Source organism: Mesoplodon mirus (assembly GCF_964341445.2).
Source record: "Mesoplodon mirus genome assembly, chromosome: 2".
NCBI lineage: Eukaryota > Metazoa > Chordata > Mammalia > Artiodactyla > Ziphiidae > Mesoplodon > Mesoplodon mirus.
In genome coordinates, this window is record NC_138977.1 from 178978753 (window position 1) to 179000333 (window position 21581).

General features: G+C 41.9%; 2 protein-coding genes across 3 annotated transcripts in view; one reads left to right on the forward strand and one right to left on the reverse strand.

The window, feature by feature from the left end:
* The window catches only part of WAPL (WAPL cohesin release factor), an 84487-nt gene extending 68350 nt beyond the window's left edge, over positions 1–16137 (reverse strand). Inside the window, exons 1-3 of one of the 2 annotated variants that reach the window (XM_082629900.1) lie at positions 15688–16137; positions 14827–15026; positions 12504–13024 (exon numbers count right to left, since the gene is read on the reverse strand). In XM_082629900.1, the coding sequence (XP_082486026.1) occupies positions 12504–13002 (499 nt within the window). In that variant the 5' untranslated portion in view covers positions 13003–13024; positions 14827–15026; positions 15688–16137. The remainder of the gene's footprint in view (positions 1–12503; positions 13025–14826; positions 15027–15687) is intronic. The other variant, XM_082629899.1, reaches the window with a different exon arrangement.
* Positions 14462–19796, forward strand: LOC309816206 (uncharacterized protein; the record flags this gene model as incomplete). Its single annotated transcript, XM_082643416.1, has 7 exons — positions 14462–14530; positions 15242–15586; positions 15664–15790; positions 15888–16516; positions 17253–17429; positions 17689–18755; positions 19417–19796. The coding sequence occupies 5 exons, from the start codon at positions 14462–14464 to the stop codon at positions 17274–17276; spliced, it is 1194 nt and encodes a 397-aa protein (XP_082499542.1). The 3' UTR covers positions 17277–17429; positions 17689–18755; positions 19417–19796.
* Positions 19797–21581: the final 1785 nt, after the last annotated feature.

Sequence of the window (21581 nt, forward strand, 5' to 3'; positions counted from 1 at the left end):
GGAGGGTGGGAGGGAGACGCAAAAGGGAGGGGATATGGAAACATATGTATATGTATAACTGATTAAATTTGTTATAAAGCAAAAAAATAAAATAAAATAAATTTTAAAAAAAAAGAAAAAAAAAAAAATAAAAAGCTCTGAAAACAAAGTTTTCTCATAATGCATTTTGAAGCAAAACCTGACCTCACCTAAGTGCGGCTACTGATAGTATTTTCTTTTTCTGAAGAAACAGCTGTCTTGATTAGAGTGCTGCCTAGCCCCTGACGGGTGTTAATGTAAAATACATACACTTTCTATATTCCAAAATAATCCCAATTTCAAGACAAATCTGACCCCAAAGGTTTCAGATAAGGAAATGTGAAGCTGTATCCCATTCTGCAGATGAGGGACGGTAGATATCAGTTAGTAGACAGTTGACAGCCACATAGTTAAGTGGTGTTTATTGTCTGAAAAATAAAGCAACTTTTTAAAGAAAACAAAAACACTGGAAGCAACCCAAAGGTCTGATATCTACAAGGAATTAGTTAAGAAATTACGAAACATAGGGAAATTGACACACCATGCAGAAGTATTTTTTTTTTTTTTGCGGTACGCGGGCCTCTCACTGTTGTGGCCTCTCCCATTGTGGAGCACAGGCTCCGGATGCGCAGGCTCAGCGGCCATGGCTCACGGGCCCAGCAGCTCCGCGGCATGTGGGATCCTCCCGGACCGGGGCACGAACCTGCGTCCCCTGCATCGGCAGGCGGACTCTCAACCACTGCGCCACCAGGGAAGCCCGCAGCAGTATTTTTAAATAAAAAAGGGAAGGAGGCCAGAAAGAAAACTTTCATATACTGACATAGAATTATTCCCAAGATATATTAAGTGAAAAAGGTACAAAACAGCACGTTATCATTTTGTAGACCTAAATACACACACATATATGTAACTGTTTGTATTGCTTGTAGGTGCACAGCATATGTCAGAAAGGGTAACAAAATTATGAATGGTCGATCACTCCAAGAAGAGCTGGGACAACTGGAGAAAGGGGCTGGGAAGCTTTTAACCACTATCATTTTGTACCATGTGCAGATAGATTTGGAAGGTAAAAAGTACTTAAAAAGTTGAGCATTTCAAGTGGTAATTTAAAATGTTTTATATTTTATAAAGCATACCTATCAAACACAAAGCCCACATGTAATTTTAAAGATAAAACAGTAAATATAAAACAACTTCAGGGACTTCCCTGGTGGTCCAGTGGTTAAGAATCTGCACTTCCACCACTGGAGGCATGGGTTCGATCCCTAGTCGGGGAACTTAACATCCTGCATGCTGCACAGCACAGCCAAAAAAACTTCAAAAGCAGCATTCAGCTGGGCCCACTACACAAAGCAGTCCAAGTCAACTCAACTTCCCCTCAGTCCCCATCCACAAAAGCCCATGGAGAGCCTTACTGCCCACTGCCATTGCCCACCCACACACCAAGAAGCTTGTCTGCTCCTGTGGCCTCCTGCTCAAGCTGCCTAACTCTGCCCACCCTTGCAGAAGAACAGGGAACCACACCCACATACCCAAGCCAATCCTCAAACAGTAGGCCACCCTGACAATTAACTCTTCAAACTAGATACACAGACCCCTGGAGTTACACAAAGACCTTCCAAAACATATACAGGCATAATTAAGTTTTAGGAACATTCGTTTCTAAATCCCCATCTTCCTCATGTACTCTGGTCCAAAAACTGATCTATCAACCCATCTGGGATTAATCATTCTTCTCCCACGTTACAAATAATGGCATATCCCTCACCTACCCCTAATCTATGATACACTGCTCCTACTCTGGCATGACCTATAAAGAAATAATGTGATACATTATTAGCTTCTGTGCTTAATAACTGAGTAACTCTAATGTCTTGGTAACAAATCCTTTGCATGTCAGGTGGTTCCAATTATTGCTTTCCAAATAGAAACTACCATAGCAAAACTCTCTCCATTCTTATTTTTGTCAATATGGTATCTCAATATTTACATGTATTAAAAAATAGGAATAGGTTGATGCCAAAGACTTCGTAATTCTAGCAATAGTATTCATCCACATATACATGAGCTAATTGAAAAAAGGTGCCACGCATATCATTAAGAGGTGTATTTCCAATAAACTTTGCCTTTAAGACTCACAGCAATCACATTTGATCAATTATACACTAATAATTGTGGTAATAACTTAATCTAGAAGAATTTTTAAATACTTAAAGCATCAGAATCACAGAAAATTCTTAAAAGTTCACATTTAAATTTATACACATATTTTTGTACAAAGAATTATGAAAAGATGACCGTTAAAAGACATATTCAGGGGGCTTCCCTGGTGGTGCAGTGGTTGAGAGTCCGCCTGCCGATGCAGGGGACACGGGTTTGTGCCCCGGTCCAGGAAGATCCCACATGCCGCGGAGTGGCTGGGCCCGTGAGCCATGGCCGCTGAGCCTGCGCGTCTGGAGTCTGTGCTCCGCAACAGGAGAGGCCACAACAGTGAGAGGCCCGCTTACCGCAAAAAAAAAAAAAACAAAAACATATTCAGGGACTTCCCTGGTGGCACAGTGGTTAAGAATCCGCCTGCCAATGCAGGGGACACGGCTTCGAGCCCTGGTCCGGGAAGATCCCACATGCCACAGAGCAACTAAGCCTGTGCGCCACAACTACTGAGCCTGCACTCTACAGCCCACGGCCACAACCACTGAGCCCACATACCACAACTACTGAAGCCCGTGCACCCTAGGGCCCGCGTGCCACAACAAGAGAAGCCACTGCAATGAGAAGCCTGTGCACCGCAACGAAGAGTAGCCCCCGCTCGCCGCAACTAGAGAAAGCCCGTGTGCAGCAACAAAGACCCAAAGCAGCCCAAAAAAAAAAAAGACATATTCATTAGGATCAAATTCTAAAGGGGAAGTGGGATAGAAATACAATTTCAAAAAGGATAAAGGGTGCTGTAAATCTTCTGGCTGTTAAAGAAAAACTTGTTCTTTTTTTTTTTTTAATGTATGAAAGTGAACAGCAAATACTTATGTATTTGTAAGCAAGAAGGTGATTACAATAAAAGACAGGATGGCAATTACTTTGAGGTGAAGGAGGGGACACAAGGAAGAGCTTCTGGAGTGGCTGGCACTCTTCTGTTCCTTGATGTGGGTGGTGGTTACAACAGTGTTGCTCTTATAATAATTCACTAAGCAAAACATGTATTTCTAGATATTTTATTATATTGTGTGATTTTCTGTAGCTGTGTTTTATTTTACAATAAAAAAGTTAAAGAAATCACTATGATACCTATTGCATGTCAGTTTTATTTTAAAATGCCAATACTTACAGGAAATTATATTATTTTACAGAAAATGTATATCCTTTGCAAGCATTTCAGTATTTTCGTGACCAGCAATCCACACCTAGGTACTTGCCCCAAGAGGAATGTGGACATATCTCTACACAAAAACCCAAATGGAATTGTAAGCAACTTCATTCATAATTGCCAAAAACTGAAAACCCAAATGTCCTTCAACTAGTAAATGGATTGTGGTGCGTACAATGGAATACTAGTCAACAATAAAAATACTGATACAGTGCTCGCTTTGGCAGCACATATACTAAAATTGGAATGATACACAGAAGATTAGCATGGCCCCTGCACAAGGATGACACACAAATTCGTGAAGCATTCCATATTTTTGGCATGGACATGTATACACTACCAATCTAAAATAGATAGCTAGTGGGAAGCAGCCGCATAGCACAGGGAGCTCAGCTTGGTGCTTTGTGACCACCTAGAGGGGTGGGATAGGGAGGGTGGGAGGGAGGGAGATGCAACAGGGAAGAGATCAGGGGACATATGTATAACTGATTCACTTTGTTATAAAGCAGAAACTAACACACCATTGTAAAGCAATTATACTCCAATAAAGATGTTAAAAAAAAAACCTGATACATGCAACAATGTGGAATACTCTTAAAAGCATTATGCTAAATGAAAAAAGCCAGATTGAAACTGCTACATACTCTAGACCTCAGGTATATGAAATTTTGGAAAAAACAAGGCTGCAGGGACAGAAAACAGATCAGTAGATGCCAGCGTTGGTGGTGGGAGAAGGGACCCACCATACAGGAGCATGAAAGAGCTTTTGACAAGAGGGAAGTAGTCTCTATCTTGATAATGATTACCTAATTGTGTACATTTCCACAGTTTTTTTGTTTTTGTTTTTGTTTTTTTTAGATACTGCACCAGTTATCTTCTACTTGCCCTTCCAGATCTACTCTCCACCCTGATCTCAGCCCCGGTAGGCTGACCTGTAACAAAGTTTCCTTACCCTCAGGCTTCCATCGGGTTCCATCTATGAGGAGCCTCAGGACAGAGGAGGGAAGGAGCGGAGTTAGGTTCAAATACTTTATCCTCAAGCACCCTCTTTATGAGGTCCCTTCAAAAGAAGGATACTGCTTTTCTTAAGGTGGCCTCTAAACGGCTCAATTAATCCCTTGCCCCTGTGAAACTGGGTGATAATAGCTTCACTGCAGCTAACCCAGGCTAGGCTTTCCCTAACATTCCTCCCACACCTTTGTAAATAGCCTAAAACCCTCCTGGTTTGAGGCTAACTGGGGCATGCCATGTTTCCAAGTGCGACCTTGACTGATAAATCAAGATGAAAACTTAAAAAATATATGAGAAGGCAAACACATCTTGTCATCTACCTCCTCCTGTACTCTAACACTCAAAATGTACCTGTACTTCTTTCCCATCTCCTAATCCAACAACCCACTACCCCCACCTCCCCGTACCTTTTAAGTCCAGAGTATTCAGGCCTCAGTGACCAGCAAACTCACACACACCTGGGGGTCATGCCCTCTATCACTTCCTTGCCCTAACTGAAACCTGACTAAGGACGCCACTTCTCCTGCAGTGCCCTCTAGTATCTCAGAGAAGGATGGCTTGCCCTTTATAAAACTATTACTTCTCCCCACTCTTATAAAAGCCCATTCCTTTGAGGCTTGTGTCACCTAGTTACCCTCTATTATTCCTCATATCTGTCATCTAACAACCTTATTCTTCGTTAAAGGATTCTACACGAAGATTTATAATCTACCCCTCCGTGCCACTTTCGCCATCATCCTGAATCCCACCGAATTCCAATCCCCTGACCTCCCAGTTCCTTAATCTTCCCCCATCAACAGTCTTCTACATTCCATCCGAGCCACCAGTTCACAGTGTCATCCAGGAACTTGTCATGTCCTAAAATGCTTCAACTTTCAAATATTAAAAAATCAGATAACCCACATTGTAGTCACGACCAACTATCCAACTTGCTTGTTCCAGTAATCCTATTCTTGACTTTTACTTAATACGACTCTCAGTATACTGACCTCTCTTCTCTTTCTCCTACCCACCCACCCTGTCCAGTTAGTAAACTTTAAACTGCACAGTCCATCATTTCAGTCGCTCTCTGGTTGATAACCGAAATTCTTTCTTCTCTATCTGTTCATTCCATATCTACTCAGACAAAATGCCAGTCCAGGGTAATTCTCATTATTCTATCCAATATTCTGTATTTTGTGTAGGTTCTGGCTAATAGGGCCTACTAAAGATGAGGGGGAAACACACATACTCAATGGGGAGATCAGCAACCATGAGTTTTCAGTGATACAAACTTCAACTAAGGCATCAATAATGTCCAGAAATTCTACTTTCTCCCTAGATAGCTCCCTCCTTTTCCACTTTCTGCAACATCTATTTGAACCCTTTGCTCCTCCCCTCCAACCACCACATACCCATCCTTTTTTCTTTCTCCCTTACAGAGATGACTTCTTTTGCCACTTTACGGAAAGAAAGAAAAAAAAAGAAGCTTTTGTTCATAAACTACCTTATCTTCCATCTTCCCATTAAACTCACATTTTCACCCACCTTTCCTCCTAGCCAAGAAATGCAGCATCCCTTCTCCTAAGACCACTCTCCCCCTGGGTTTTGGATCCTATGCTTCAAGGCTCCCTTGTGTAATCAAACCTTCCAGAACCCCTCATTTATCTCTAGCTGCCCCTTTTCTTCTCTCCTTCAAACATCTTTAACAAGTTGTGTACACTTGCCAACCCCATTTCCTAGCTGCGTACTCACTGCTCAGACCACTTCTATCCAAGCAGTAAAATCCAATGCCTGCTTTGCAGTCCTCATTTTCACTGATTTTACAGCAGGAATTCCAATTCAGTAGATCCTTCATGAAACACTTTTCTGTTGGGTTCTATAAAACATCACTTACATGATTTTCCTTCAGGTACTCTAGCTTCTCCTACTCAATTTCCTTATCTAGTTTTTCTTCCTCTTCTCTCCATCCATTAAGTATTGCAAGTTCTTCACAGTTCAGTACTTTTCCTTACATTCTCTGTAACGACTTCTAATCCTGTACTTTCAAATAACATTTATATGCTGAGTCACAAATTTATCATCGTTAACCAAGACTTCTTATCTAAGTTCCATACCAGCAGATCCTGCTGCCTCTTGAACGTATCTCACAAATAACTTAAACTCAATGTATCCAAAACTGAACTCACGAACTTCCCCTCATAAAGGTCCCCTTATCTCAATGAATGACACTACAACGTACTCAGTTGCTCACATTAGATACCTGGGATTCATTCTTGATGTCTCCTTCCTTATAGCCCACATCACCAAGCAGGTTCACTTTTATCCTTTCCCAGTGCACAAGCATGTCTCAAGTCAAATGTCAGTCTTGCCCCCAGGCCTCACTCAGACCAAGTAAATTAGCCTATATTTCACAGCATCCTATATTTTTCTGTCATTTTCTGCAGAAAATGTTTGTCTTTATTCAATCTGTCTTATTCTTTATTCAATCCATCTTGCCCACTAGAATGTGAAAGAGCAAGATCTTGTTCATGGACATACACCCAACACCTGGCATACAGAAGACACTGAAATTATAGCTGGATGGTTGGAAGGAAGGCATCCCCACAACTACTTATGAAAAATTCATCCTCCTCTACCACCAGAGGTCTGGAAAAGTTGAGGACTATTTCCTAAAGAGTCAGGGGCTGAACCATAAAAATATACGGTGCATCATCTTGTTCTAAATTCTAAGAATATGGAATACATGTTGAAAATGCTCTGAAAAACAACAAGCATTACAAAAATGTGTTGCCATTGTTTTAGAAATACTTATTTATCATAACCAGCAGAAGTCAACAGTTCCAACCCTAGAGGACAGAGACCATGCTTACGGTTTTCTTGTACCAGCTCATGGCTGGTATTCAACCTGGATCTGAGAAGAACCTTATTAGTCATTACCTGCACTTGTGTTACTGCTCAAATCCTGAGAATGAACCTCCTTTCACAAAGAAACTCCTTTACAAGAAACTAAAGCTCTACTTTAAAACAAAATGTATTTACTTGAAATTACAGTGTCTCTCAGAATTTGCATATTGTTAAATTTCCATACAGAACAAAAAATTAACAAACAGAAGATACCTATTAACTATAAAAATAAGGTCAGCTTTCTTCAGTAAGTATTATAGGTAGTTTGGCCTCTATTCTTATTAAAAAAGAAAATTACTTAAACAGAGGCAAGAGATAATCCGTAATTTGTTGTCAAAGTTATTTCCAACATCAAGAGAAAACTCATTGTATAGTGACAGTCTGTTATTTTAAATATAAAGCTTTAAATATGATAAAATTAAGTTCACTCACATCAGAATACAGCAGCACTGTACGAAAAGAACACTTTGGACGTTTCTCAGATCTTCCACTTAATAGTTCAAGTTATTCAACTTCTCTGAACTATGCTTTACCCCCTCTAAAATGGGAATAAAGCCTGCCTTAAATAGTTGTGATTAAAGAGCAACTGACATATAAAGGTCTCAGCACAAAGTAACAACAGGCATCTTCTCCTCTGCTCTCTCTTTTTTTTTTTTTTCTTTTTTTGGCCAGCTTTGCAACTTGCAGGAGCTTAGTTTCCCAACCAGGGATCGAACCCGTGCCCCCTGCAGTGGAAGTGCAGAGTCTTAACCACTGGACCACCAGGGAAGTCCCTTATCCTCTTCTCTTAAAAGAAGCTGATTTCAGGTACGACAAGTATATTCTATATGACAAATACATTCAATATCTAAATGAAGGCAGATAACTCTTGCTGATGCTGTACTTGCAGAATTCTTTAGTAATCCTTATAAATCACCTGTACTTTATCCAATGAGTAGATGACAATCTCCTCTCAGGTCACAAGTTTCTGGCCTACTTTAAGCTTTCAGGACTAGAACAATTCACTTCCCTTTCTAAAAACCATCTTCAGTTCTAAATCAAAGTTGCTAATTTCCTGACAATAACAGCCCTCTAACTTATACAAATACTCAGTACAGCTTTAAGCAAATGGAAAAAATTTTATTGGCTACAAAGACAGTCATGCAAATTAAGAGCCTATGCCATAGTTATCTCAATATTTGGCAGGATATGTAGACTGAATCCCAGCTGGCTAGCAAGGAAAGTGTGCCAAATAGAAATACAAGTCTTTACACACTTTATTCTGGAGCCCAGATTAAAAACCTGTAGCAGAAAGCACAAAGATGGAAAATAGAAGTAGCTGCATATAAAAGGCAAGAGAAGCTTTCTTTTACCCCTAATGCACATAGCCCTGGATTCCAAACTGTATAAGAATACTCCAAGATCTCTCAAAAGGTCAAAGTTTTAGGCCCTGCTAAAAGTCATTTTTAAGTGTCACACTTGTTTGAGGATTCACTGGCTTTAATGATCACTGCAACTAAAGTATCTACAGATAAAATAACAAATCCTGAAGCTGCTTTAAAGTAACCCAGGAGAGGGACTTCCCTAGTGGCACAGTGGCTAAGAATCTGCCTGCCAATGCAGGGTACACAGGTTGGAGCCCTTGTCTGGGAAGATCCCACATGCTGCGGAGCAAATAAGCCCATGCGCCACAACTACTGAGCCCTCGCACCTAGAGCCCGTGCTCCACAACAAGAGAAGCCACCGCAATGAGAAGCCCACGCACCGCAATGAAGAGTAGCCCCCGCTCACCCAACTAGAGAAAGCCTGTGCTCAGCAACAAAGACCCAACGTAGCCAAAAATAAATAAATTAAATAAAATAAATTAAAAAAAAGAAATCCAGGAGGCAGAGAGAGTAGTGTGTACAATAGATGGAACAAGATTTGCCATATACTGACAACTGTTGAAGCCAGAAAACAGGTACATGACATTCTTTTTAACATTCTATTTTTGTGTGTCTGAAAGTTCCACACTTAAAAAGTTTTTTTTCTTAAATCAAGGTTAGGATGTTTTAGCAACTCAGTCCTTCCCTGCAGTTCTCATTCAGTTTGTAATCTTGCTTCTGGTTCCCTTACCCACCAAGCACCTACTTGGAAAACAGCAACCATCATATTTTACCATGACCTCATTCTGCGTTTCCTCTTCAAATAAGCCACAATCTTAAAAAGCACTATCTGGTATGAAATATTTAAAACAAAGAATTTTAATAGCACCTAAAAATTAACCACATACTCCCCCATAAAGAGATCTACTTTAAAACTTAATGCCAGAAGATATGATATAGTAAGTCTGAGCTTGGATAAGTCCTTTTCACTGATGTGATTTAATTCTGCAGCAAAAATGGTATGAATGAGCAGGAACATTCCTCTGGAAGGATACCAAAGAAACTGACTTGTGCACTTTGAACAGAATAATCACAAAATTTCCTGTACATGACCTGCAAAGAATTTCTGAGACCGAAATAGGTGTACAGCACTTTTATCTGAAGTCCAAAATTTTATCATTCTCAAAATATCTCTAATTCAAAAAAGGTTTAGGAACCACTCTAGATTTACAGAGACTCCTTCTATCAAAACCTTAGGTTTGAATTTCTAAACTTCAACTAAAATCAGAAGGTTTTCTGAATGATAGCAAAGGCAATGACAATCTGACAGACATAATGCAAGAAGAGTCTAGGCACAGAGAAATGCCCAAATTTTAGAGAAGACAGGCAAAAAGGGAAGCTGATAATGTCTAGAAGTATTCTCAGAACTATAACCAACTTATAAACATGAACTTATAAAGGGTTTATAAGAACAATAACTTTTACATCTTAGGGAGACCTGGATTATAAGACCATGAGAATTAAAAGCACTCCTTCAAAGTTCCCTTCTTATCCTACAGCAAGCTACCAGGGTTGCTGCAGCTCTGGATGGGCGAGGGAGAGGAGAAAGTAAGAAATATTTACAGTGCTACACCATTCCCTTCCTACTAAGGGTGCCTTGTGAAGAAAGAAGGAAGAGGAACAAGATGTTCTTGAACATCTATTTTCTCTATATTAGTATATATTTTCCCCTCACAAACCCATTATAATGGAGTTTGGATTCCCAGTCAGTCCACAGTATCAGCAACAGAACTACAATTTAGCTACATTATACTGGGAAGCTAATACCTCATTTCTACAGAAAATTATGTTTCCAGTTCCCAGTGAACAACTTCAAATGGCACTCTGGATATATAGAGATGTAACATGAGCAAAACTATATAAGCAATTGCTACCTATGAATATTTCACTTCCAAGTTCCTGTTCCCCCTGTACCTAAACATTTATCCTATTGATGATACCCTCTGCCTGCCAGTGATGCCCCCCCAACAAAGACAGCACTTGGGGAAGCTTTTGTCTGCGCACCTTGACCAGTTTCACCACTTCCCCAGCCTCATCTTCCCTCCTCCAGCCTATCTGTCCCATACTGAGGACTAGAACACTGGATAACTGACTGGAACAGCATTCCCAGAGGCTGGCATGGTGGAGGACACAGAGTAGGTGCGTGTTTTGAAAAAAAATCTATAAATGAATCTCATTCCAATTCTGCCACTACCCAAACTTGGACTGTTACTTTTTGAGTCTCATCTATAAAACAAGGAAAGCTGAATTAAAGTTCATTTTGGCTCAATGGTTCTATGATTAGAATACATTTTTAGGAGCTGATCTGGAAAACAGCTTTTATGCTCTGTTTTCTAATGAAAAGTTAACCTAACCTTAATTTATGAACAATGATTCAAGAGAAATGTAGGCTAAGAAGAGCCAAATCAGAATTAACCAGGAGGACCACGGGAATGACAGTAACAGCTGGCTCACCCTCTCATCCAAGGGTGAGAAAAAGAGTGGAAAATGTTCAGGATTTTTTGTAAAACTATGCAAGGCAAAGTATTTGAGGTGCCTTATAGTAAGCCCCCAAAGGACAAATTCCTCTCCAGAATTCAGAAATAGGAAAGTTTTGTCTTTACCTCCTTTAAAAATATGAGCTCTCTGTAACTTTTTTTTTTTTTTTTTAAGGCCGCATAGCATGCGGGATCTTAGTTCCCTGACCAGTGATTGAACCCGAGGCCCCTGCAATGGAAGCACGGAGTCTTAACCACTGGACTGCCAGGGAAGTCCCTATGTAACCTTTTATTATTACTAAATTTTGCCAGGAAGTCAAGAACTAAGGTTTGTTTTAAACCACAGTGCGATCCTTATCCTATTGCTGATAAGGCACGCAGGCTGTCTCCCTTGCCATCTCCAATCTAAGCTCTTCAGTCTTTTAGTTAATTGCATTTTATCATTTATTATTGTAAGTCTTAAATCCTTTACAAAAACGAGTTAGGGGTACAACTGATAAAATACATTGTTTTAAGAATAAACACTAGATGCCAGGTTTACAAATTAACATTTTAAAAATACAACTGGTTTTGTGGATGAAAATCTATTAATACAAGTTGCTACTGACACCAGACTCCAAACTAATTTCAATTTGCTTTTTTTTTTTTTTTTTTTTTTTTTTTTTGGCAATACGTGGGCCTCTCACTGTTGTGGCTTCTCCCGCCACGGAGCACAGGCTCCGGACGCACAGGCTCAGCGGCCATGGCTCACGGGTCCAGCCACTCCGCGGGTCCAGCCACTCCGCGGCACGTGGGATCCTCCCGGACAGGGGCACGAACCCGCGTCCCCTGCATCGGCAGGCGGACTCTTAACCACTGCACCACCAGGGAAGCCCTGCTCAATTCTTTGTTTCCACTCCATACTTCCATAATCTTCCTAGTTTTGGAAGAAAGTCTAACACTCCTAAACTTAATCCTCATTGGAAATGCTCATCTCAGTTTCATTATCAGTAACCACCCAAATTCTCCACAGTAAGAGAAATGAGATGCTGTGCAATCCCAACACAACAAAAAGAGATGTTTCTTACTGCAATTGGAGTTAAAGATTAATGAAAGATCACTCCCAAAATGTACCGTGAATACAGTCTGGAAACATTAATTTCCAAGTTGCTTAAGTAAAATTGCAACTCCTAATTGGTTTCTTTAATTTCTTAAATCTCTTCTACAAAATTATCTTTGGTCCCCATTAATTATTAATGCAGAAAAAAACCCCAAGAGGTGTAATATTTCAGAATCTAAATCAAAACCATTTAACTAAATGGCTTACACAAAGCTCTCCTGGCTCAGAATAAAAAAATCAAAACTTACCTGAAGTAATTAATTTAGCACAGCTACTTCTGCTTGCATCATCGTCTAAGACACGGTTTGTGCTCTTTTCTTTCCCAAGCAAAGTATCCTCCAAACGTAAGCATTTATCAGATACAACACTGTCTTCACCCATCACATGACTAATTTTGCTATTAGTTTCAAGTACAGAAGTGACGTCTTCCAGCTGAGCAGCTTCACTAGATTCTGAATAAAAGGAACCTTTACCCTGGGCTAAATTCTTTGAAGAAACTGGTAGAGACTCATCATCACTGTCAAATCCAAAAGGATCTCCAGTGTCTTCTTCTTCCATCTTAGGTTTCTTCGGAATTTCTTGGATATCCGGTTTGAAATTAGGCCTCTTCTGTCCTAATTTAGCCATAAATGTGGTCTCTCCCCACTTTGTGCTAAGGGTGGTCCGTTTGTTGGAAAAGACTTCATCAAACTTTGAACTGCCATTTCCTCCTTTCCTACTGTATGTTTTCCCAAATCTGGATGTCATTTTGACACCTGTTTCATATTCTCTGTGAAAAAAAAAAGTAAGAAAATATATAATCACCCAATATTTAACAAGTAAATATGGCTTTTCTCCCCATATGGATTTTCCACATTCAAGGTACAAATCTTTAAAAACAGTTAAATAAATAAGGGGAGGGAGTATAAAGAGAGGGCTCATTTTTTACTCTACATACTTCTGTTAATCTTTTTTACGAGTACATATTCATATGCTACTTTCAGAATAAGAAAGCCAACAACTAACCAACTTATAAGACAGCATGCACAAAACCAACTTATAGTGGAACACTGATTTCTTTAAAAGTTTCAAATTAATCTACTTATTATTCTCATATCACTTTTACCATAAAAAATAATCTGAAGAGGCTAATTACCCTTAATATAAAATCTTAAGCACAAAATGTTAATTTTTTTCAGGATTTTAGAGATGTCAAATAATTGACTAAATACAGTTCTTGGAAATTTCAGAGCACTTACTCATATAAGGGGGAAAAAGTCAGAAGAATGGTGCTATTTTCCCACATATTAGAACCTGCAGCTTTTAACCCATCCTTAAAAACCTGATTTTTGGCCTAATGTAATACGAACTATGACTTGAAAAATATTCCTTACTTGGTCATCTCCCTTAGTGCAAGAAACCATATTTCTTCTACCTTCCTTGTCTCCATAGTGCTGTGTTCATTTGCTGGAGCTAGTGAACTCCAGCATATTACAATGACTGGTCCATGGATTATTAAAAGAAGCAACAGAAACATGTAACTTTATTTTCCTCTTTGCTTGAAGATAGGATAAATTGATTCATCTGATTTATCTACATACTAAGTACTAGGACAAAAATTTCAGGACAGTAAATCAAGAGTCAAACATTTTTAAAACAAGTTAAAGTACTTCTTAAACACTATCAATCCTTATCCATTTCTTACACAATACAACAATGAGAATGGTATTTTGACCTATGTTTTAATCTGTAGTTTGTTTCCCTTTATCAACTTAAATTCTCCCAATTTATAGGGAATCCCAATAAACTCAGTTTGATATATGTGTGTGTGCATATATATATTCAGTAAAGGAATTTCCCCTCTAATATTTTGGTTAGAAGCCAATTCTAATTGGACAAAATAATACTTAATTTAGTCATCATACACATCTGCTTTAAGAGAAAATAATTTGTAATTTGTTTGAAGACCTTTTAACATGTCACAAAACTTTTTCCTTTGGGAAATCTACTTCCCCTTCTACTGTAGATTTACACTAAAAAATCTTGTCTTTCTTGTTAAGAATAGCTAAAAAAAACTAAGTGTATTTGGCAGCTACAAGAAACACAAAATAAGTCATTTCTTTTCATTCCTCCTCGGATATAAAGCCCTGATCTACAGATCTACATTTACACATACACCAACAAAGCTGGAATGTTTTGGATACACTAACACGGTAATTACCTAAAAATGCTGACTAAAGGCCAAACCAAAAATCTAGACTTGGGCTACTTTAGGCCCATACCAGAAAAACTCATGGTAAAAGTGGTCCGAGAACCATAAAACATTCACTGTTACAACTTGAAAGTCTGCAGATGAATATTTGATATTAAGGAGTGAATTATTTTAAGTTACAAGAAAATCATGCTTATTTTTTTTAAAACCCCATGTCTTTGACAAATATATACTGAAATACTGATGCAATAATGTCAGTGATTCTCTGACTTTAAGGAGTGTGGAATGGAAAGTGCATAGATGAGAAAAATTTGGCTTAGAGTTAATAACTGTTGAATCTGAAAGATGAACATGGGAGTTCATTATACAATATCCCCTACCTTTGACTGTCTTGACAGTTTTCCACGTCTTTTTTTTTTTTAAGTCACTAGACAAACTATTGTGATGGCATTATCCAAGCCTTGAGTGTAAAGTACACAGAAATTCAAAAACAAGTGTGTAGACGTATGTGACATTATATTTTCAGTATACTTCAAGAACACAGGCTATCTTGCTCAGGCTTCAAACTCCAAAGATTACCCTAACCAAAAAGGAAAGAATGATTCACAAGTAAGTCTTTTCTGTCGGTGGGCCTTTGCCCCAGCCCAAAGCTAGGTCGAATTTTCTGGGAAGTAAGCTGGGATAAAAGGTCCTCACACTTAACCCCCAACCAAATTCAGCGTCTTTCAGATCTCCAAGGGCTTAGGGGCTTCCACGACGGAATGAAAGCCGGAAAAGCCAAACCTCATCACCCAGAAATCCTCACCTGGGGGCGGCGGTGCGCAAGGAGGTGGCGGGGAGAGGCGGCCCCCCTCCCGCTGGAAGCTCACGCAACTTTTCTCCTCCCCACCCCCACCTCCCAGGAAAGGGATGTTGCTTCCGACGCCCCGGAAGCTTCTGCCACCGAATCCCCAGGGCAGTGGAAGGCCTCAGTGGCGGCCAGGGGCGGAGGAAAGACGGCAAAAAAATTCCGCCCTGAAACCAACGCACTTGACCGCGCCTGGGGAGGGAACTAAATCAGCCGTAGCCCAGAAAGAACTCAGAATAAAGGGGAAAAGAGTTCTTCAGATCGTTCCCCTGCCCAACTTCCTCAGAGGCCGGGTGGGTGAGATACAGAGACTTCCATCACCCCCTCCCGGACCCCTGCCTCCCCGACCCTCGGCAAGCTCCGGGCCTAGGCAGCCACCCGAGACCTCACTTACCCTCGGCGCCTGGCGAGTGCTTTAGCCTCGGGCCGCCTCCGCCTCTCCCGCTCCCAACGGCCCACGGGCGGGCGCCGGAGCCCCGCGCGGGAGAACGGGGCCGGCTGGTGAGCGAAGAGAGGCAAAGGGCTCCGCCACCGTCAGAACCCGCGACTCCGCTCTCGGTAAATAGGAAACCCGGTGGAGGGGGGGGTGAGGAGCGGCGGCACCGCAACTTCCCTCCCCGCCTCGAGAGCCGCCGGCCGGGCCCGGGCCTAGGCCTCCCTGGCTGCCGCCGCCACCGCCGCCGCCGCCGCCGGAGCTGGTACCAGAGCCCGCTACGTGCCCCCGATGGGCCGCCGCCGCCTCCTGCGCCGCCGCTTCCGTCGGTGAATGGTCAGCGCTAGAGTTTGAACAGGGCCCTGAACCATCTCAACGCCATTTGCGCTCCCGGCCCCCACCTCCTTCCTCCAACAGCGGCTCGCTCCGTCACTCCGCTTCCCACAGGCCCCGCGCGGCCGCCCGACCCCGCAGCCAATCGCGCGGCTGCTTACTCAAACCGCCGCGCAGGCGCCGCGCCCCGCATGCTCCGGCGCCCGCCATTGGGCCGACCGCGGGGCCCGACGGGAGTTGTAGTCCGAGCCCGCGAGGTCGCGGTGCTGAGAGCTCGGCGCGGGAGCTGGCAGCCGGAGGAGAGGTTGTGGCGGACCCGGGCGGCCCGGGCTCCGGAGCAAGTTCCAGCTGCTGGCCCTGCCGGGAGACGCAGGTGCCACGGGGGAGGGCCGGGGGCGCAGTGCAGGCAGCTGTGTCAATCGTTTCCCCTCCCGGGACTCGCCGGTGTCTGGGGACGGTGGGTTGTACAGCTGCGCCGGGCCTGCTGGGGTCGCCGCCTGGGAGACGGGAGGCTGGGAGCTCGCGGCTCCGTGCGGCCCTCGACCCGCCCTGGCCGGTGCCGGCCCTGCGCAGTTAATGACAGCGGGAACTGGGAGGCCCGGGGAGCTGGGCAACCGATCCACGGCCGCGCCCTGGAGCGATGTCAGCTCGGCTCTTTATTGTGCCACCTGTATCCCCTCGGTCCTTACCTTCGTAGTTCTTTCTCCCTCTGCCCGTCCCGAACCCGTTAAAAGTGACCCCTGAGAATATTCGATGGTATTAAGGAATTATCGTTAACCTTGTTGGGTGTGCTGACAGTAATGTGGTTATGTGAAGGAGAGAAAGGAAAAAAAAAAAGACGAAATACTAAAAGTTTTGACAGATAAAATGATCCGGTGTCTGGGATTTATTTTAAAATAACTCCTACAAAAACTGATGGAAGGAGAATAAAACAAGCCAATGGGGTGTTTTTCATTGCTGATGCTGTGTTATACACGGGCTCATTCCAATATCTCTATATATCTGAAATTTTCCATAATAAAAAATTTAATGAACCAGTGATTGCCTCTGGGGAGGACAGGGAGGTGGCAGATGATGGGAGATCATTTATTTTTCTTTACACACCATTTTGTGCTGTTCGAAGTTTTTTCCGTGTCGATGTATTACCTCTTCAGAAACTCGGAAAGTTTTAGTTTTCCTTTTTTGTTTTTAAGGCTGCGGAGGGAAAACCACGTTAAGAGTAGCACAATTGGTTCCTCCTAAGAGATGTACATGATTCTTTGGGCTCGGATGGCACTGCTGTTAGGTGGGCAGTGAATGGAGATCCACTTGGGAAATTAGAAAACTACTAATTGCATTATTTGAAAAGCCCGCCTCTTCCTCCACAAAAGGTAATTTGCTTTGAATGCACCCGGAAGTTACCAAACTCCTCCAATATATTCGAGCAACTACAAACAGAAAAAATAGTTCAGACATCCTGTAGCCCTTCCCAACAGGAATTTAGAGTGGATTTTAGTCTGGCTGAATTGTTTTACCTTTGCACAACTGCTTGCAAAATTTACATTCCGACATTTACAATTTCCCAAATATATCAATACTTGATTGTATCAAAACCAACTTTTTTTTCTTTTTTTCTTTTGGCTTAAACAGTAGAAATTTCTCACATTCTGAAGGCTAGGAAGTCCAAGATCAAGGTGCAGGTTGATTCTCTTCCTGGTGAGGACTCTCTTCCTGGCTTGCAGATGGCTGCTTTCTTGCTGTTTCTTCACATGGTAGAGAGAGATCATTTTTGTCTCTTCATATAGTGGTTCTACCCTCATAAACTAATAACCTCCCAAAGGCCCTGCCTCCAAATGCCCTCACATTGGGGTTAGGGCTTCACTATATAATTTTTTTTTTTTTCAAAACCAACTCAAGTAGCTTATTCTAATGGAAGTTGTAATGAGTCTGCGTGTTCCACAGCATGTGACTTTTATTTGGGTCAGTTTTGTCTTTTTAAAAATTGGCATAGGATCTTGTTTTATCAGTTTGTTTGAAGACTGCCAGCAGAGGTGCAAGCTGCACTTACTATAATTATTTAGATGACATGGTGGTGGGTGCTAATTAAGGGGTAATTATCATCAGAGGCAAAGGCTAAGGTCAAAAAGCTGAAAGTGGTGGGGAGACAGTTGCAGGATCTTTCTGTAAAAGGGTGCTGTGAACCCTCCAGGACCAAATGATGCCCTCACAAAGCTCATTATGCCCTGGCCTGGCTGGTGCTGGGCATTTAGCTGGGTCAGTGACTCTGCATGAAGCTGAAGTGGAAAAGTAAAATTTTTAAAGAAATAGCTAGTCCGTGGAGCTCCTTTTGAGGGCTTTTTGTGTGGTAGTTGTGTTAAGTAATGGAACTTAATGTTAAATTCTTGCCACTCCAAGAGTGACCCCCAGCATAGTCAGAACCTGGAAGCTTGTTGGGTAATGCAAGAATCCTTGTCTCCTCCCCAACTCCCCTGAATCAGAATCTGCACTTGAACAGGATTCCCCCAGGTGATTGGTCCACATGTTAAAGGTTAACAAGTACTGTTTTAAAGTATACCCATAGCATTTGACAGTAGTCTAATTCTTTTTGTTTGGATGGAGGAGAACATTAAGAACCTACTATGCATCAGATATGATATCAGGCTCTTGAGGAAGTCTTCATTTGCATCTTTACCTGTTATCCTTATTTTACAAGTGAGGTAATGGAGACGTTGGCATTTGCTCGAGGTGTTGTAACTAATAAGGAAATCAAACTTTTTCTTAAGCATTCAGGACCCATTATTACTTTCAGATCTTCTTGAATCCAGTACATGATTTGAAAAATAAATTCTGTGTGTGTGTTAAGTCTGTGGAAGCTTGGTGTATGAATACTGAAAAGAGCTGTGCTAGGGCTCTCCACCCTCATGTGTCCCACACTAAAGACAGGAGAGCCTGCCCACTCCAGGGACCCTCCTAGAGGAAGTTCAGACTGTGGATCTGCAAGCTGTACCACCACTTTACCCTTTACCTCCCTGGTTCCACTGAGGCTAACAAGTGCTCTGAAGGCTCCACCCCATTCCCTTGCCATGGCCCATACCAGAGTTCCATACCAGTGAGTGAACTGGATTCCAGTGTGGATAACACATGGGCAAGCAGCTTTTTGGGGTTTTTTTTTTTGTATTTTATTGCTTTTGTTTTCTTAGTTCCCTCAGCTTATACTCCCGCCCATTCCCCATTCCCAGCCCCTAGGTTGGTTCTCTTCACTTCATTTGAATCTGTGCACATACACACCCACTAGGTGCTTTTTTCTTTGCTAGAATGCGTCTATGCAAAGCTCTCAGATATCTGATTTTTTTCCATTAAATTTCCTATGTATTTCAGAAACTGAAAAGGATCTGAGGCAAGCGTGTACCCTTTGATGCTGCAGGCTGTCCCTGTATGCTGCCTAGAGGAGCACAGCATCCCCACTACCTTGAGTTCCACTCAGATGGACTCTAGCTGAAAAAAGAAAATCCCACAAAGAAAACTGGAAGAATCTATTCTGCCATTGTTGTGCCTTTGTTTTAGCCCAGACATGGGAACTGTCAGAACTGGAGTTGCTAAATAGAGCTATGCAGTCTTTTTCTGATAATGTGTAGTAAAATGTACTACAACTTATATAATTCAGTTCCAAGAACTAGAGGTCAGAAATTACCACATCAGCTAGAGGAAATTTTTCCTTTTCATGGAATGTGGAATAAAATTATAAATCATACCCTTAACATTGTAGTGGTTGTATTACGAGATGTGGGCCCCGCCCTGCCTTTATACCTCTGACACTCCCCAACCCTTCTCTCTGTTCTGAGGAATATTGGGCTGATAGGACTTTTTCAACTAATGTCCCCCTGACTAGCCTATTTTAAGTTGTAACACACCCACTCTCAAATGTTCACTATTCCCCCCCTTATTTTTCTTCAGAGCATTTATCTCTCATCCAACATATCACATATTTTGCGTGTTTATCTTCCATATGAGGTTAGAGATCTTTGCCGGTCTTGTTTTCTGCTGTATCCCTTGCACTTAGAAGAGTGTGTGGCACATAGTAGGTACTCAGTAAATATTTGTTGAATAAATGGCCCCATTTCTCTCCTTTTTTAATGTAAGATTATTCATAAAAAGAAAGTGACTTGAAACTGACAACAGTTTCACATAAACTGTGGCTCCATAAGTTAATGACTGGGTTTTCCCAAGTGGGAGGGAGTGCTTTCTGGAGCTACCTTTTGTTCTTGCTTTGGATAGGTTTTCATTCTGAGAATTGAGGCAATGAATATTACTACAGTCCCAATTACCTTGTTTTCTGGGATAATTGGAACATGTTCTCTGTAGATAGTGACATCCTTTGGGGAATAAACTGCTGTCTAGGTAATTGAAAGACACAGCAAGGGAAATTCCCTGGGGACAGGCTGCCTGACAAGGATTGGTACCCAGTCATCTCTAAAGGTCTGGCTACCTGACTCTTGTCTGGAAATAGCCCTCTTCTCCCCAAGGTCCTCACCCCTAATGCTCTATGATACCCCTCTCCCTCAACAAAAACCCTCCTGGGGCTTCCCATCACCAGAACTAAAATCCCAAATCCTTACCATGGCCTATAAGGCCCTGTATGATCTGGCCCCTGACAACTCCTATCCCTTCCCACTTTGCCAAGCATGCCTCTGTCTACTACTAGAACCTGCCAAACCAGCTACTGCCTCAGGGTCTTTGTACTGCTGTTCCCTCCACTGGTCCTAGAGGTAAGCACAGGACTCAAGCCCTCACCTCTCAGGTCTTCACTCCAGTGTCTCCTCAGTAGGGTCTACCCTGACCATGCTATTTAAGTCAAACCCCTCACCCTGCTATCCCCACACTCCATATCTTTTCCCTCTTGTCTTTCACCATAGTGGTCATCATGTTTGTTTTACATATTAACTTGTCTGTTTGTTTCCTTCCACTAGAATATAAACTCTATGAGGACAGGCATTGTTGACTTTTCACTGCTATATGCCCAGCACACCTAGAATAGTGCCTCACACACAGAAAGCATGCTGAAAATATTTGTGAACTAAATACCTCATAAATTATGTTGAACTCTTCCATATCTTTACTTACTGTTTGTGTGTGTGCTTGAACTACCAATAATTGCAAAAGGTGCATTGAAACCTCCCACTGTAAGAGGAATTTTGTCAATTTCTCCCTACAATTCTATTTCTGTTTTCATATTTTTAGGATATTTCATTGGGCACATACGAGTTTAGCATTGTTACAACTTCCTGATGGTGTTGAAAGCTTTTTAAGTAATATGGGAGATGAATTGCCAAAATCGCCTGAATTTTCCATCCCTCCCTGTACACACACCTCTTGCAATGTGTCTTTGCAACTCCTCCCAGAATCTGGGCTGGCCTTGTAACTTGCTTCTGCCAAAAGAATGTGGCAGAAGTGATAAATGGTTCTGAGCCTGAGCCTTCATAAACCTTGAATGCTTCCACATTCTCTCTTGGATCCCTGCCTCCACCATGAGAACAGGCCTGGGC